General features: G+C 37.1%; 1 protein-coding gene across 2 annotated transcripts in view; it reads right to left on the bottom strand.

Annotated features, from left to right (window-relative positions):
• The window catches only part of xylb (xylulokinase homolog (H. influenzae)), a 54,193-nt gene that overhangs the window by 34,214 nt on the left and 636 nt on the right, over positions 1–19,343 (bottom strand). For both annotated transcript variants that reach the window (XM_060869698.1, XM_060869699.1), the window contains exons 2-13: positions 16,961–17,043; positions 16,800–16,869; positions 16,574–16,654; positions 16,405–16,491; positions 15,642–15,770; positions 15,335–15,400; positions 15,150–15,222; positions 11,177–11,295; positions 10,891–10,972; positions 8,593–8,633; positions 4,163–4,278; positions 179–294 (exon numbers count right to left, since the gene is read on the bottom strand). In XM_060869698.1, the coding sequence (XP_060725681.1) occupies positions 179–294; positions 4,163–4,278; positions 8,593–8,633; positions 10,891–10,972; positions 11,177–11,295; positions 15,150–15,222; positions 15,335–15,400; positions 15,642–15,770; positions 16,405–16,491; positions 16,574–16,654; positions 16,800–16,869; positions 16,961–17,043 (1,063 nt within the window). The remainder of the gene's footprint in view (positions 1–178; positions 295–4,162; positions 4,279–8,592; positions 8,634–10,890; positions 10,973–11,176; positions 11,296–15,149; positions 15,223–15,334; positions 15,401–15,641; positions 15,771–16,404; positions 16,492–16,573; positions 16,655–16,799; positions 16,870–16,960; positions 17,044–19,343) is intronic.

Below are 19,343 nucleotides of genomic sequence, written 5' to 3' on the forward strand. Positions count from 1 at the left end.
TGGCTCCTGTGGGACTGTGGCATCTCTCTGTAGGGCATGACCATGTCCAGCCCCGAGTTCTCTTAATTAAATCAGTGAATGATGTGCAAAGCAAGCATGTTTATCAAATTACTCCTAGGATGCGCTGATAATGATGTTTTTAGTCAACAAATAATGTGAAAAGATAATAATGTGGCACCTATGTTTCCATTGTTCCCCATGGGGCTGGACCTCAGGGCACTGGAGAAATCTTCCCATGATCCTCTAGCACACTTGTTACGAATCCGTTCTCTAGTCAGAGAGCCATTCTTATAACTGAAAAGCAGAAACATGTCAGGTGATTTGTCAGATCTGAAGCTGTTCAGACAACCACTGGGTCATCGATATGGAGTTACAGAACTGTGTAAAGAAAGAATATATATATATATATATATATATATATATATATAGTTTGTAAAAATAGTTTGAATTATTTGTATAAAATCTTGATGTAATCAATGATCATGGCCCGGCCTCATTCATGCTACACGAAGAGTGTTGGGTCCTGTTGCCCATGCCTACCAGTGTGATCATTTTTCTCACACTTCCAAAACAATATATATATGATCCATAATATATATATATATATATATATATATATATATATATATATATATATATATATATATATATATATATATATATATTACTGTGCAAAGGTTTTAGGCAAATGTGAAAAAATGCTGTAAACAAAGAATGCTTTCAAAAATGGAAGTGTTAAACATTTATTTTCATAAATGAACAAAATGCAGTGAATGAACAAAAGAGAAATCTAAATCAAATCAATATTTGGTGTGACCTCCCTTTGCCTTCAAAACAGCAGCAATTCCTCTAGGTACACTTGCACACAGTTTTTGAAGGAACTCGGCTGGTAGGTTGTTCCAAACATCTTGGAGAACTAACCACAGATCTTCTGTGGATGTAGGCTTTCTCACATCCTTCTGTCTCTTCATGTAATCCCACACACACATCACTTCATGCTGGTTTGAAGGCAAAAGGTAGTAACACCAAATATTGATTTGATTTAGATTTTTCTTTTGTTTGCTCACTTTTCATTTTGTAAATTGACAGAAATATAATAATGTAATAATAAATAATAAATAATATTATTAAATAGTAAATAATAAATAAATAAATAAATAAAACTGCATTAGTCATATTTGTAAAGAAATCACCCTGGTTTTTAGAAGCTCTTGTTTGCTTTAAATTCTTTTGAATTATTGGGAAAATGAGGGAAAATTACAGTAATGAGAAACATGTGAAATAGTTATCCAAGGAAAAACAAAAAAGGCATTTTATAATTATTCAACCAAATTGAGATTGGAAATATAAATGTATCTGATTAAGAAATTCCTGTCACTATCTCTTTTTGGGCATTTTTTTTTTCTAGTTTTATGATTCTGTGGAGTTTACTTTTTCTTTGTTCGTCCTTTTGGCATGCTTTCAGTGATGAAATGTCAATCAGTCAACTAGAACCTGAGGAAAATGTCCTTTGACCTTCTATCCATCCAAAATGGCAAAACCATCCATAACAAACAGTGTGAAAATAAAACATCTCAGTGAGAGGCACAGATCTGCAGCAGGTAGTGATGCTGCCTCACAGCTCCAGGGTCGCTGGTTTAACCCTCACTAAACATGAATGAATGAATTAGTCAATAATTGAATAATGCTTCATTTTTTATTTGCAATTTCTACATTTTTAGACAGTCTTCACTCCTTTGTGTAGGATATAAAGAGTGCATAAATGCATACCTTTAAAAACAAGTTAATCAGCAGTATGCCTCTATAGACTTCTAATAGCCATTGTCAACAGCCAAGAACCGTGCAGTAAAAACAGGGAAATGGGCTAATTTCAAGGGCCATTTGGGTTGAGCGGATATTAAAACAAAGAGAAAAAGCGAAGAGACCATGCTGACATAGAAACTGGAAGAAAGCTAGAAAGTGGAAGAATAAAATTGACTTTTCTAACTACAGGTTCAGATCAATAAAATAACTCTAGAAATATCTAACCATGCTACTGTTCCTAGTCTGAGCCTGCAGGAAGATCACTTCATATCTTTGTTCATAGCAATCGTTTTCCAGAGTACCAATAATTCCATGCATACAATTTCTGACATATAATCTCAATGCAGGCAGCATGAGCGTGACCTATACAGCTGCCTCAATCAGTAGCTAGCTTGGTAATTCCCTACAGCCATTCATATAGTTACAGAGAGCAAAGCACTTGAGTTTCATGTCTGCTACATGCCTCCAAAGCTTCAAGAGTCTTCAGAAATGAGCCATTCAGTAACTCAATACACATAACCATTATACTGAGAAAGATTAAAAAGAGAGGGGGGCAGAGCTACTTTCTCTCGGTTTCTCTCTCTCTCTCTCTCTTACACACACACACACACACACAAATGTAGAACAAAGAAAGCATTTTAATATGTAATATATAATACTCTGCACTATTTCTAGATCCCGATTTAAATGTAATCAAGTTGTAATGTTAACCATGTTAACTGCTTTGTGCAAAAGGTCATCTATTCCTCATACCTGATCTCTTCACTTGAAGCACATGTTCAGATGATACTCTGATGATTTGTATATGAAAGCTCGAATGCACAGTTTCAATAAAGCATGGAAAATGTCTGAAATCTATGTAAAATCTTTAAAAGATTCTATTTCATGCAAGCTGCTGTCAAGAATATAATCACGAGTGCTCTCAGACTTTTAAACCCCTATACTGTATATACACATATGTGTGTGTGTGTGTGTGTGTGTGTGTTTGTGTTTTATATATACACACACCACACAGTGTATAACATTGATTATCTTGTTACTGTGACACATGTCAAGGGGTGGGATATATTAGGCAGCATACATAGAAGTTGATGTGTTGGAAGCAGTTAAAATGGCCAAGAATAAGGATCTGAGCTACTTTGTCTAGGGCCAAAATGTGCTGGCTACATGGAGTCAGACCACCTCTAAAACAGCAATTCTTCAAGGGTGTTCCTGATATGCAGTGGTTGATACCTACAAAAAGTGTTCCAACACTTCAAAAATTGTTAAGGGATGGTTTGAGGAACATGACAAAGAGTTCAAGGTGTTGACTTGGCTGAATCTGGATCTGGATCTGAATCTGATTGAGCATCTGTGGAATGCCCTGCCTTACAAAAGGACAGCATTTAACACACACAGTGGCCTTTCAGCTTATGTTAATAAGCTTTAGTCATAAAGTAATAAGCTTTAATTGTACCAGCTCCAATTGTCTTCCGTGCGACGAAGACTGAGATGAGGCCGACTCTGTGAGAATCCTGAGGCATCTAGAGATCTACCAGCTCCAGTTAGACTCTGCGATACTAAAGAGGAGATGTGAACTCCATGTGATCTTCTACAGCAATACAACATTTGTCAGACTGTATATTTATAATCACACCCTTCAGTGTCACCCATATGAGGATGGGTTCCCCTTTGAGTCTGGTTCCTCTCAAGGTTTCTTCCTTCCATTCTAGGGAGTTTTTCCTTTCCACTGCTGCCTGAGACATCTCAGACTTGCTCATTGGGGAAAAATACAAACATATTTAAATACATCTAATATTAATCTTGAACTTTGTATTATATTAATCTCTATATTATTCTTTATAATAACCTTTTGTTCTATGTTTATGTTCTGTAAAGCTGCTTTGAGACAATGTCAGTTGTAATGTAAATAAAAAATAAATTTAAAATAAATTTGAATTGAATTGAATTGAATCAGTACATATTGCAACTGGTGGACTGCTAGACTGCTTACCTTGTACTAAAGAAAGGGTTCACATCAGTCCCATTTTAAAAAACACTATTTCTCTATTTTATTATTTCTAAATAATAAAATCTGTTGTTGTTTTTTTTTTTAGCTGTTCAATGGTCCTGCTCAGTAAAGGTGTTCACTGTAATGGGGCTGTAAAACATCCTACCACTGGGTCTTTAGGTCTGCTTCCACTATGACAGCTTTTAAATCAAATCAGATTTTATATGGATGTATAATTATTTAAATCTCTATTGTGACTTCAGTAGAAAGCACTTGAAGATATAATATACTGTACTATACACATCTAAAGAGGTATTTGTACACCTCACTGATACATTTAGAGTAAGTGTAAAGCTGGATCAGTTTTACCAGATCAGAGCCATATAGGACTGGAAGTCTACAGGGTTGCAGAAGATGTGTCCCTCCACCATAGGTCTGGGTTCCTTGATCCACAGAAACACAGTGTCACTCGTCCCCAGGCTCACCTGTAAGACAGAAAAAGCAACTCGTTCTCACTTCTGACTGTTTGTGTCAGAACATGGTGGCAACATGGTGACGTGCGGCCTCTGAAGCAAAATTCAAACCATTTCTTTTAGCTAATTGAATAGTATCAAAACCACTGATTTATAGGATGGCTGGGAAGATAGAAAGCCTAGACAGCAGAGCATCATGGCAGGCTTTTTTTGGATACACCCCATGTGCTGTGACCAGGATTGGAGCTCCAACGGTGTTGCTTTATCTGAGCATATATTAGCAGAGCAGAAATCAAGTATTATAACTGAATGCAAATGTAAATCACTGAACCATTCAATGTGATAAATTTCACTGACAGAAAACCACTAGAGGGATGTCAGCTGGGTGGCAACATCTTTAAGAACAATGAATGGAGATGCATAATGCTCTGACTTCTTTTATATAGCTAACAAAGATCAGAAATACGACACATTGCTCACAACTGCTTTAAAAGAAGAGGTTAAAGTTATAGAAGTAAACCTGCATGCAATGGAAGGGGTTATTAGTTTGGGTGAAATGAAAAAATAAGCATGACCATTGATAACATAAAAATGGGCGTATCCCATACAAAATGTCACAAATTTATCATGCATCCAAGCACAAATACTAGAAAAGCTATGTCTGGAAATCTGATTGTGGTTTATAAGTCTAGAAGTACAGAAAGAGATACTTCAGAAAAACTTTTCGCATCACGTCTGCACTATGCAATGCTGAGACTGCCAACTAATAATACAACCTAAATCAGGTTGTTCCAATATTGTTGAAAAGAAGGACAACTTAATAGAACATCCCAGTTTAGCCCCTGTGTATTCCCACCTCATTCACAACACCACACCACACCCCTGTCCCGGATAAAGTGTATACTGAAGCTGAATAAAAGAATTTAACTCCTGTTCATGATTAACAAATGCTAGTTATTAATTAATAAGACCTATTGGTATTTGAAAACATCCATGCATATACAGGTACTAAAGTGTAACCTTTGAGATTATAGTCATTAGTCAGATTGATTCAATTGATCACATGCTATAAAGTGAAACACAACTAGCAAAGAATATGAATAGGTAAGAAGCATTTGCACTAATCCTATCCATGTGAGAAAAGCAGATAGAGGAAGGACAAGGAGGTCAAATGAAGTTCTTACATGGATTCATAGTCCTATAAGAATGAGATATCTCAAACTTTTTACATCAGAGCATTGTTAAAATCTTAATTCTATTTAGCCTGAAAGTGTTGATTGTTGACTAGCTGTAACAGCAGCGCTGACGGTGGTTCCAGCTGCATGGTTTTTATAAAATATAATAAAAAGAAATATACTATATAGCTACTTGTGTGAAATATAAGTTAAATACATCAATATATTGTTTTCTTTAGGGAATCAACTGAATCATTGGATAAAGTGATTTTGTCTTATTAACTTCAACAGAGAATAAAAAGGGAGACTGGAAATGAAACCACTGCTTATAGATTTTATAATGCATGTAGTAACAGAATCCTACTTAATTTGCTGACATTCTTCAACATTAAATATAAGTACATAAAACATAAGACTGCTGTTCTTTAATTAAAAAAAAAAAACCTGCTTTGTTATAAGAGGAATAAAACAGTTAGAGATGTGCTGTTATTGGAAAAATCAGCTTCATTGCACCACCATCATGTTTCATTCCTTAGTTGAAGTATATGTGGACTAATATGTATACGAATTAAACAAGCAACTTAAGAATTTTCAAAAATGATATACTTAATTCTAAATTCAATGTTAATACTCTATGTAACTAAATTTTTTTTTTTGGACACCTCACCATCATACCTATATGTGCTTGTTGACCGTTCTATTACAAAGATGGTACCTCCATTTCTGCCATCATAACCTCCACTCTGATGGAAAGGTTTTTAACCAGATTTTGTAGTGTGGCTCTGAGAATTTCTGCGCATTCATCCACAAGAGTATTTCAGTCATGACAGCTCTCAAAATGAATTTAATAAGCTTTTATTATTGGAAATGAAATGTAGGTAGGTTTGGTCTTGGTCTTGCTGCTACAGCTAGGCAAGTATGGAGACTTGCTTGTTGAACATGCATGCATACAGAGCTATTAGGAGCATAGTGCTGCTGCATAACCCACGCATTAACAGATCTACACAGGTGGTGCTAAAAGGAGGAAGGTAAAGACGGCAAATCTTCATGCACTGGGGTCACACCCAGGAGTTTAGATGGTATAATAAAGGGTTATGTTGGGTAGAGTTTCATGACTAGTCAATAGTGAGTTTAGGCAGTGATAACTAATCAAGAGGTCATTGTTCCAGTTCATCAATGGTGTTCATTGGGATTGAATAAAGGGTTCTGTGCAAAACAATCGAGATCTTTCACGCCAACCATGTGCTCATGGAGCTCACTTTGTGCACAGGGGCATTGTCATGCTGGAACAGACTTTGGAAGTCCATCCATCCATCCATCCATCCATTTTCTACCGCTTATCCCGGGGCTGGGTCGCGGGGGCAGCAGTCTGAGCAGGGACACCCAGACTTCCCTCTCCCCAGACACTTCCTCCAGCTCCTCCGGGGGAATACCGAGGCGTTCCCAGGCCAGCCAAGAGACATAGTCCCTCCAGCGTGTCCTAGGTCTTCCCCGGGGCCTCCTCCCGGTTGGACATGCCCGGAACACCAGGCGTCCAGGAGGCATCCAGAACAGATGCCTGAGCCACCTCAGCTGACTCCTCTCGATGTGGAGGAGCAGCGGCTCTACTCTGAGCTCCTCCCAAGTGACTGAGCTCCTCATTTCGGCCGCCTGTATCCGGGATCTTGTCCTTTCGGTCATGACCCAAAGCTCATGACCATAGGTGAGGGTAGGAACGTAGATCGACTGGTAAATAGAGAGCTTCGCCTTGCGGCTCAGCTCTTTCTTCACCACAACAGACCGGTATATCGACCGCATCACTGCAGAAGATACACCGATCCGCCTGTCGATCTCCCGCTCCATCCTTCCCTCACTCGTGAACAAGACCCCAAGATACTTAAACTCCTCCACTTGAGGCAGGAGCTTTCCACCAACCTGAAGGGGACAAGCCACCCTTTTCCGGCTGAGAACCATGGCCTCGGACTTGGAGGTGCTGATTCTCATCCCCGCCGCTTCACACTCGGCTGCAAACCGTCCCAGTGCACGCTGAAGGTCCTGATTTGAAGAAGCCAGCAGGACAACATGATCTGCAAAAAGCAGAGACAAAATCCCGTGGTCCCCAAACCGGACTCCCTCTGGCCCCCGACTGCGCCTAGAAATCCTGTCCATATAAATAATGAACAGGACCGGTGACAAAGGGCAGCCCTGCCGGAGTCCAACATGCACCGGGAACAAGTCTGACTTACTGCCGGCAATGCGAACCAAACTCCTGCTCCGGTCATATAGGGACCTGACAGCCCTTAGCAGAGGGCCCCGGATCCCATACTCCCAGAGCACCCCCCACAGATCACCATGAGGGACACAGTCGAATGCCTTCTCCAGATCCACAAAGAGACTTTGGAAGTGAAGGAAAATTATGGCCAACTCTTTAGAAACTGTTTGAGGAAGAACTACATATGGATGTGATGGTCTCACTCACTCACTCACTCATTTTCTACTGCTTATCCGAACTATCTCAGGCGTCATCGGGCATCAAGGCTGGATACACCCTGGACGGAGTGCCAATCCATCGCAGGGCACACATACACTCTCATTCACTCACGCATTACACACTACGGACAATTTTCCAGAGATGCCAATCAACCTACCATGCATGTCTTTGGACCGGGGAGGAAACCGGAGTACCCGGAGGAAACCCCCGAGGCACGGGGAGAACATGCAAACTCCACACACACAAGGCAGAGGTGGGAATCGAACCCCCAACCCTGGAGATGTGAGGCGAACGTGCTGACCACTAAGCTACCGTGCCCCTGGGTGTGATGGTCAGGTGTCCGAATACAGTTGGCCACAAAGTGTATGCAATACTTGATAAAAACTGAACAAAATTCCTTACTCTCCTAACTACACCATTTTTCTATTAGCTTCATTGTAGTTACTGCATAATTCATAGGGGTTACTGAATAATGCCCTTTAAGACGAAAAAAAACAAGAATAAGTTATACGTTTTTTGGACTGAAAAGATAGCAGCTGGTCATCTGTTTTGATATTCCCTCATTTGTGAAACATGCAGTATAAAGATATTCCTAAAACTTTTGCATTTTTCATATTACCTTACTCACTCTCCTAACCAAATAAAGCTGAAGTCCATCTTCAAAAATTGGGAGACGCTTACCGCTATATCTCCCTCCTGTAGCCGCATACCTGCTAGGGATCCTGAAAGGGGAAAATCAAATTATATATACAGAGTTATTTCAAATCTGTCACAGGTGTATTACTCATATCTTTCAAAATTCAGCTCCTTTCCCAAATTTTTATGCAGGGACTGATAATGTCCCAGTGAATGCCATCAATCTAATATATAGTCCTGGCAATCAAAGTGATGTCAATAGATGACAGCAAGGGGAAAATAGTAATCATGTCTCCAAACAGACTCGTACTGTACAACACTGTGTTGTAGCATGTCTGCTCCACTGCAATTTACAGCACAAACCCTAGCTATGGTTTAATTTTGGTTAATATATAATCATGGGTAGTCAGTGGTGTTCTTAGATTCTAAGAAATTAGAAAGAAAAGAGAGGAACAAGCCTGCATTGGCCATTAGATAGCTAGATATACAGACAGACAGAGAGAGAGAGAGAGAGAGAGAGAGAGAGAGAGAGAGAGAGAGAGAGAGAGAGAGAGAGAGAGAGAGAGATAGATAGATAGATAGATAGATAGATAGATAGATAGATAGATAGATAGATAGATAGATAGAGACCTCCTGCAGATGGGACTGATGATCCCATAAGACCATTTCAATACTTCATCACGAATGCTGCTGTTTATTCATTTCGAACTATTGACTATACATTTATTTCCAGCTGTCAAAGTGTAGTCATTGTGCCTTAAGTCATCTTAAAGAGTAATGCCCTGCAATCATTATTCACCTCCTCCACTGCTAACACCAACGCTCTGCTTTCTGCGAAACATTAGAAACCAACATCTCTGTATGTCAGCTCTAAATCATACTCTGTATCAATCACATTTCATACTGTAAATTTATATAAACACAGCTAAATGTTCCAGCATTCATTATATATATATAATCATTAATCTTCATCATTAGTCTTTGACCACTTATTTCTCACTGACATTAACACTGTATGATATGAATCTACGTAAAGGACTGTAAAGAATAATCACTGTATCACTGTATCAGTGTATCGCTGATACACCTATCACATACTGGTGAAGCTCTCTAACACGCTGGGCAAGCTGTCATAATGACTAGACACGAATGACGGTTGGCATAAGGCTTAGTTTTATGGTTATGACTGCAAATTAGGGGAGGGGGACCTATTAAACTCTGGACTAATGAGGTGAGAGATTCAGGCAAGTGGCCAGAAGTGAGAATATGCCCTCTTCACATCCCACATCCAAAAAACCTAATTTTTCCATTCTCTCCAGGTTTGCGAGGTTCACATTCAGCGTCCATTCTGATCCACCCGAGTCACTATAAAAGCCTTTCAGATCTTTCAAATATCTTAATTTAATTATTATTAATAGTGGCAGTTATTTTTTCATTATTGTTATTATCATTACAAGATAATACAGTGGGATTGCTAAATTCCATGTTCATAAAATACAATCAACAAAAGCAGCTAAAAACTACATTCCAAGCCTAAGGCCATTTACTGTATACCAACCAAGTGTGATTAAAAAACAGCCCAGTCGGATGTGAAACCACCCAAACTGGCAACGCTGTTCACTGAAAGCATCCAAGAGGATGTGCTAGGGGAGGGACAAGTCATATGGTTTAGTTGCAGTGCCATCTAGTGACTATAAATCCTCACTGAGGAGTGTGAGAAAGCCTGATGAACATACTGTACACATAACCTGAAAAGAACTACATTGCACACGGAATATATCAAATACAATACAGCTAATATCACCCCGATCACATATACCCCTGACATCTTGTGTTCTTTGTGGCTGAATGGGTATTCAGAGTAGTTGAGGGTTAAGGGCCTTGCTCAGGGGCTCAGGGGTAGCTCAGGGATTGGTTGTTTTGGGATTTGAACACACGACCTTCTGATCCGTAGTCTAACATCATAACCACTGAGCTACCCACTGAACCCACTCTGGGTTTGGAATGGAATGTTGAACCCACAGGCATCCATATACTGCAGATTTAGCCGTACAGTATATACATTTTTAATAATGGTGGTAATATTCTGGAGCTTATTTTTTATCTGTGTACATTTACAAACCCATTTAGAGATGACAATATATTTGTCTTCCTAAAAAGAGTATTCCCTGTTTGTGCTTAGGCTGATCAGACCCATTTCTGAGCATCTCTACATTCTATATTTAAAATTATAAATTCAGTATATATTCAGACAGTAATGGAGGCCTGAACTGGTTTGGTCAGGTGTATTATGTTGAGTAAAACTAACCTGAGAAAGCTTTGCCATAGTAGTTTAAGCCTTACCAGGATTGTCACCAGTAAAAGCCACCACTTTACAGTCCCCTGGGAATCCAAAACGCTTCACAAAGTAGGGAGAAACAACGCCCTAGGACACATGAATATTAAATATTAATGATAGCAGCCTTATACAAATAACAGTTTTTTTGCTGCAATGTAATGCAGAAGTTAAGTTATATAAACCTTTAAATGACTAGCACAGCAAAAGCTAGAGTCAGCTGTAAGAACACAAAACATGTTTCTACATATTTACAATTACAGCAAAGAATAAATGCTAAATAAAAAGTAATACCAGAACTGCAGTGGGTGGCGTGGGGTCGCCGAGCTTCTCTGCCAGCTGAGGTGCAGTGGCTTTCAAACATGGCTCTGACCACTGTTTAGTGAAGATGTCCATTATATTCATCCCTGAACCTTGAATCAGAGCAAACGTGCAAAAGTAATCACTGAGTTTAACTTACACCTCACAATAATCCCTTTAAAAGTAAAATGCTTTCTTTCAATTTGATCTATTTAATAATGTGTAAACTGAAAGGAAGCAGGTCACATGCTGTACAGCCATCTAAAACTCCCAGATCCCAAATGAACAGAGCAGGAAGTTTCACAAAAAAACATCTTCAAGCTGGCTAAAGGTTCCAGTCTTCTACAAAGCTTAGGTAAGGAAATCAACATAGGGTCAACCACAGAAATGTTAAATTCTTGAATATAAGTTGATCAGTTTTTAGTAAGAGAAGCTCTGACAATAATCCTGGCTGCAAATAAGTTTTATAGTAATTATTTCTAAAGTAACACAGGGACTTGTATGTTGAATGCTCCAAATAATCAAAATCGAATAAAAAAGATTTCTAAATGTGTTATTATTTAAAATGTTCCTTTAAACAGATGTGAACTGTTATACTGTTCAACTGTTATACTGTTCAACTGTTATACTGTATACTGTAACTGTTATATTGGTGAACTGGTATACTGGTGAACTGTTATACTGTATACTGTAACTGTTATTCTGGTGAACTGGTATACTGTATAACTGTTATACTGGTGAACTGGTATACTGTTCAACTGTTATACTGTTCAACTGTTATACTGTTCAACTGTTATACTGTATACTGTAACTGTTATACTGGTGAACTGGTATACTGGTGAACTGTTATACTGTTCAACTGTTATACTGTATACTGTAACTGTTATACTGTATACTGTAACTGTTATACTGGTGAACTGGTATACTGTATAACTGTTATACTGGTGAACTGGTATACTGTTCAACTGTTATACTGGTGAACTGGTATACTGTTCAACTGTTATACTGGTGAACTGGTATACTGTTCAACTGTTATACTGTTCAACTGTTATACTGTATACTGTAACTGTTATACTGGTGAACTGTTATACTGTATACTGTAACTGTTATACTGGTGAACTGTTATACTGTATACTGTAACTGTTATACGGGTGAACTGTTATACTGTTCAACTGTTATACTGGTGAACTGTTATACTGTTCAACTGTTATACTGTTCAACTGTTATACTGTTCAACTGTTATACTGTATACTGTAACTGTTATACTGGTGAACTGTTATACTGTATACTGTAACTGTTATACTGGTGAACTGTTATACTGTATACTGTAACTGTTATACTGGTGAACTGTTATACTGTTCAACTGTTATACTGGTGAACTGTTATACTGTTCAACTGTTATACTGGTGAACTGGTATACTGTTCAACTGTTATACTGGTGAACTGGTATACTGTTCAACTGTTATACTGGTGAACTGGTATACTGTTCAACTGGTATACTGTTCAACTGTTATACTGTTCAACTGTTATACTGGTGAACTGGTATACTGGTGAACTGGTATACTGGTGAACTGGTATACTGTTCAACTGTTATACTGTTCAACTGTTATACTGTTCAACTGTTATACTGTATACTGTAACTGTTATACTGTTCAACTGTTATACTGTATACTGTAACTGTTATACTGTTCAACTGTTATACTGTATACTGTAACTGTTATACTGGTGAACTGGTATACTGTTCAACTGTTATACTGGTGAACTGGTATACTGTTCAACTGTTATACTGGTGAACTGTTATACTGTTCAACTGTTATACTGTATACTGTAACTGTTATACTGGTGAACTGGTATACTGTATAACTGTTATACTGGTGAACTGGTATACTGTTCAACTGTTATACTGTTCAACTGTTATACTGTATACTGTAACTGTTATACTGGTGAACTGTTATACTGTATACTGTAACTGTTATACGGGTGAACTGTTATACTGTTCAACTGTTATACTGGTGAACTGTTATACTGTTCAACTGTTATACTGTATACTGTAACTGTTATACTGGTGAACTGTTATACTGTATACTGTAACTGTTATACTGGTGAACTGTTATACTGTATACTGTAACTGTTATACTGGTGAACTGTTATACTGTTCAACTGTTATACTGGTGAACTGTTATACTGTTCAACTGTTATACTGGTGAACTGGTATACTGTTCAACTGTTATACTGGTGAACTGGTATACTGTTCAACTGTTATACTGGTGAACTGGTATACTGTTCAACTGGTATACTGTTCAACTGTTATACTGGTGAACTGGTATACTGTTCAACTGGTATACTGTTCAACTGTTATACTGTTCAACTGTTATACTGTTCAACTGTTATACTGGTGAACTGGTATACTGTTCAACTGTTATACTGGTGAACTGGTATACTGTTCAACTGTTATACTGGTGAACTGTTATACTGTTCAACTGTTATACTGTATACTGTAACTGTTATACTGGTGAACTGGTATACTGTATAACTGTTATACTGGTGAACTGGTATACTGTTCAACTGTTATACTGGTGAACTGGTATACTGTTCAACTGTTATACTGGTGAACTGGTATACTGTTCAACTGTTATACTGGTGAACTGGTATACTGTTCAACTGTTATACTGGTGAACTGGTATACTGTTCAACTGTTATACTGGTGAACTGGTATACTGTTCAACTGTTATACTGGTGAACTGGTATACTGTTCAACTGTTATACTGGTGAACTGGTATACTGTTCAACTGTTATACTGGTGAACTGGTATACTGTTCAACTGTTATACTGGTGAACTGGTATACTGTTCAACTGTTATACTGGTGAACTGGTATACTGTTCAACTGTTATACTGGTGAACTGGTATACTGTTCAACTGTTATACTGGTGAACTGGTATACTGTTCAACTGTTATACTGGTGAACTGGTATACTGTTCAACTGTTATACTGGTGAACTGGTATACTGTATAACTGTTATACTGGTGAACTGGTATACTGTTCAACTGTTATACTGGTGAACTGGTATACTGTTCAACTGTTATACTGGTGAACTGGTATACTGTATAGCTGTTATACTGGTGAACTGGTATACTGGTGAACTGGTATACTGTTCAACTGTTATACTGGTGAACTGGTATACTATTCAACTGTTATACTGGTGAACTGGTATACTGTATAACTGTTATACTGGTGAACTGGTATACTGTATAACTGTTATACTGGTGAACTGGTATACTGTATAACTGTTATACTGGTGAACTGGTATACTGTATAACTGTTATACTGGTGAACTGGTATACTGTATAACTGTTATACTGGTGAACTGGTATACTATATAACTGTTATACCAGTGAACTGGTATACTGTATAACTGTTATACTGGTGAACTGGTATACTGCATAACTGTTATATTGGTGAACTGGTATACTGTATAACTGTTATACTGGTGAACTAGTATACTGTATAACTGTTATACTGGTGAACTAGTATACTGTATAACTGTTATACTGGTGAACTGGTATACTGTATAACTGTTATACTGGTGAACTGGTATACTGTATAACTGTTACATGTCATACATCTAACTCTTGACATTGACTGTTTATCAAAGAAGTATTCTGTAATCTAATCACAAAGGTAGTAGATAAACATGGCACAGCATACTCTTTCTCCAACGTCTTTGCATCATCACCACCACCTTATCATTTCAACCAAAAAAGCAAAACAAAACACAAAAGATAAATCATAATGACCTAAAAAAAATCTAAGTAGTCTAGGCATATTAAAGCATTACAAAATAATTTATGACCTTGCAATATATATATATATATATATATATATATATATATATATATATATATATATATATATATATATATATATATATATATATATATAAACACAGATATATATAGGTTAACTTACCATCACTGTAGTCAACAGGTGCATAATCACCAAGAAAAAGAGATGCAGCAAAGCTACTGACCAGTGAGATTCTCTACCAAAATCAAATTTTTAAAAGAGAGACATAGTTTTATTAAATATATATATTATATTTATCTATTTATGAATGCAGCTATTATGAATTTGTTGATAGTTTACACACTTACCTCAGTGTCATTGTATCGGTCCTGCTGTAACCCGTAGATCTTGGCAATCTGATTTGCAGTAAAGCGCTAAAAGGGTTAAAAAAAAGCATAAAAGAAAATAATATTAATTACTATTATTTCTTTATATTAATAAATCTATATATATAGAAATATAAATATTATATTATATTTATTAAGTGAAAAAAGAAGCTTGGTCAAAACAAGCTAGGTTTAATTCAAGTTGTGAATTTTTATGCTAATAATTTTTAAATCTAATCTCAGATGTGAGTAACACTGTGAATATAATAGTGATGTTAAAGCTCCACACCTCATAGGCTCGTGACCCAGTGATATTAGCAAGCTGTTGAGCGCCACCTACTGCACACTCAAGGCTCTTACATTGCTCTGCTGTACTTGAGTCCATCCACACTGGACTGTCCTGGACAGCAAAACTATTCTATAAAAGAAATATACAAAAATAAATTAATAAATAAATAGTCACATATTTCAGCTCTAATATCACTTAAACCAAACAACTGATAATAATTAAGGTTAAATCGAACCAATGCCAAAGTTTCTTGTCAAACTTTCACTCATGTATGCATTTCATGACGTATTTCTACGAATTGTCCTATGTTTATAATTCATGCTGTTACATTTATTTATTCGTCTTCCATAAATGCTTTATCCTGGTTGATGAATCAGGAGTCTATCTTATGAAAGCTGGGTGCAGGTGTAGGAACACACTGTGCATAAGTTACTTAACACAGCATTTTTCTGTCAACACCTTTTCAAATGTGAAGACATGATATGAAAGACATGACATGAAAATCTCCATCCTGCTTTAAAGTAAAGTGACTGAATTAACACTTTTAAATTATCATCTTTCGCTCAGGTTCTGCCCTCTGCTCTTGTGTTCAACATGTTTCCTGGATCACAAGATCCTACTTTAAACATTAAACACTCACCGTTTTGTAACAGTATAAAGAAAACCTGACAGGACTCATGACTGATGACCCTTGAACATTTTCAAAAGGAATTCAGGAAGGTTAAATCTCCTCAATGGAGTTAGTGATCAAAAGAATAGGTACCTGCAGCAGGCTGTGTAAATATCTTCCCGGATCCAGACACTGCAGAGTTTTTCTCGCTCCCTTTTTCCAGTATACACTGCCATGTTGCTGCAGTGAACACATCAAACAAACTGGCTTCATTTATTCAAAATGCATGTCAGTACACACAGTTAAAGGGTGTGTGACGTACCTGACCGCTGCCTGAAATAGCTTTCACACGAGAGAAGTCGAATCCTGCAGTCTTCATCTTCTCAAGGAGCAGGTCGAGTGCCTGCAGTTGCAAACCTTTATTAAATCAGTAACCTTTTAAGCACAACTGAATAATGAACGATGCACAATGAATAACATTATAAACAAAAAAATATTTTATATTACACCTATCTTGTGCATTTAGCACACTGATCGTGCTGCCTCACCTTGACCCACATGAGCACTGGAGAGGTTACAGTTACTCCGTTCTCATGGATGTGAACTCCCCCATGAGTCCTGTATGGTAGAAACACAGAACAAAATATAGTTTAACACACTACTGTAATTTCTGTAGATAAAGAACACCAGAGTGCAAACGTGTGTCTACCTGAACTCTGGAAGGTTGCCATCAAACTGGACATTGCTCTGGTGAGTAACTTGAAGATTACCATCAATGGCAACGACTTTCAGCTTAAAATAAAAAAAGAGGAGAAAAGAACCACAGTTTTTAAAATCAATGCAGAAGTCAATACTGGACACTTGCATGGCCAAACATTTAAGCACTCCTGACCTTCACACCTATATGTGGATAGATAGATGGATGTAACATTACAATTGTAACCGGTTTTCAGGTTTTTCTAAAAGTGATGTGAAGTCTATCAAAAAACATTTAAATTTGTGCATCACTGTGAACATATTTATGCATGCATATAATATTTAACCAATAAAATCATAATATTCATGTACACAATATCTCAATCTTTATGGTGAAGGGAGCTGGGAAGATCACTAGTGGCCCTCTCCCTTGTCTCCTGGACATCTACTACACCCTCCTTGCTGCAAAGCATGCAGCATTGTGGGTAACTCCTCCAATCCCTCACACAATTTATTCATGGCTCCTGCCATCTAGGAGAAGATTCCAGAGACTCCAGGCCTGCACCACCAGGCTGAAGAACTCTTTCATCTATCAGGCAGTCTGGATGCTGAACATCAGCTGGGATGGTGATGCCTTGTTAATAATATTTGTGAATTCTTGTTATACTTATATTTTAATTTTATGTACATATTTGTTTTTGTACCATATTTACATTCATATATAATAATAATAATAATAATAATAATAATAATAATAATAATAATAATAATAATAATAACATGTAAAAATAAAAAACTAAAATAATGTGGTTGCATAAGTGTGCACACCCTCTTATAACTGGGCATGTGGCTGTGTGCAGAATTAAGCAATCACATTCAAACTCATGTTAAATAGGAGTCAGTACCCACCTGACATCATTTAAAGAGCCTCTGATAAACCCCAAATAAAGTTCAGCTGTTCTAATAAGTTTTCCTGACATCTTACAGCAAAACCTTGGTCTGCACAAAGCTTCCAAAACATCAGAGATCTCATTGATCTCAAAGTTATCAGTCAGGAGAAGGTTACAAAAGAATTTCCAAGGCATTAGACATACCATGGAACAAAGTGAAGACAGTCATCATTAAGTGGAGAATATATGGAGCACTAGTGACATTTCCAAGAACTGGACCTCCCTCCACAATTGACAAAAAGACGAGAAGAAAACAGGTCTGGGAGGCTGTTAGGAGGCCTACAGTAACATTAAAGGAGATGCAGGAATTTCTGGCAAGTACTGACTGGGTTGTAAATGTGACAACAATCGCAGTTATTCTTCATATTCTTCATAGGGCTATGGGTTAGGGTGGTAAGATGAAAGCCTTTTCTTTCAAAAAAAAAATCCAAGCCTGGCTAAATTTTGCAAAAACATATTTGAAGTCTCCCAAAAGTATGGGAAAATGTGTTATTGTCTGATGTGGTTAAACTTTTTGGCCATAATTCCGTGTGTTCCGTAAATGTGTGTTTGGAACAAAAACAACCCTGAACATCACCAAAAGAATACCATTCCCACAGTGAAACATGGTGGTGGCAGCATCATTCTTTGGGGCTGTTTTTCTTCAGCTGGAACTGGGGCCTTATTCAAGGTGGAGGGAATTATAAACAGTTCCATATATGTCAATGTTGGCACAAAAACCTCCAGGCATCTGTTAGAAAGCTGCATATGAAGAACCTCATCTTTCAGTACAACAACGACCCAAAGCATACATCCGAATCAACAAAAGAATGGCTTTACCAGAAGAAAATTAAAGTTTTGGAATGGCCCAGCCAGAGCCCAGACCTGAATCCGATTGAAAATCTGTGGTGTGATCACAAGAGGGCTGTGCACAGGACCACCGCACCACCGCAATCTGACAGATTTGGAGTGTTTTTGTAAAGACGTGGGCAAATACTGACGAGTCAAGATTTTCAAGTGCCATTCTGATAGACTCATACCTACTGTAAAAAGACTGAGTGCTGTAATGTAATCAAAAGGTGTTTCAACAAAGTATTAGTTTAAGGGTGTGCACATTTATGAAGCCACATTATTTTAGTTTTTTAAAAACTAAAAAAAAGATTCCAGTTTGTTTTTTAATTGAGTTGTACAGGTTTTCTCTTTATATAAGAAGTAGCATGTATTAGATTTTTTTATTTTGTTTAAACTTTTATATACATTCAGTTATTATTATTATTATTATTATTATTATTATTTTATTATTATTATTGTTATTATTGTTATTATTATTATTACTATTATTGTTGTTGTTCTTATTATTATTATTATTATTATTATTATTATTATTATTATTGCATTTCTAATTATGTGAAGTGTTTTCTTATTTACTCCATTATTTCTTAGGATTTACTAATAAACTATTCAACT

The sequence above is a fragment of the Tachysurus vachellii genome, chromosome 5 (assembly GCF_030014155.1).
Source record: "Tachysurus vachellii isolate PV-2020 chromosome 5, HZAU_Pvac_v1, whole genome shotgun sequence".
NCBI lineage: Eukaryota > Metazoa > Chordata > Actinopteri > Siluriformes > Bagridae > Tachysurus > Tachysurus vachellii.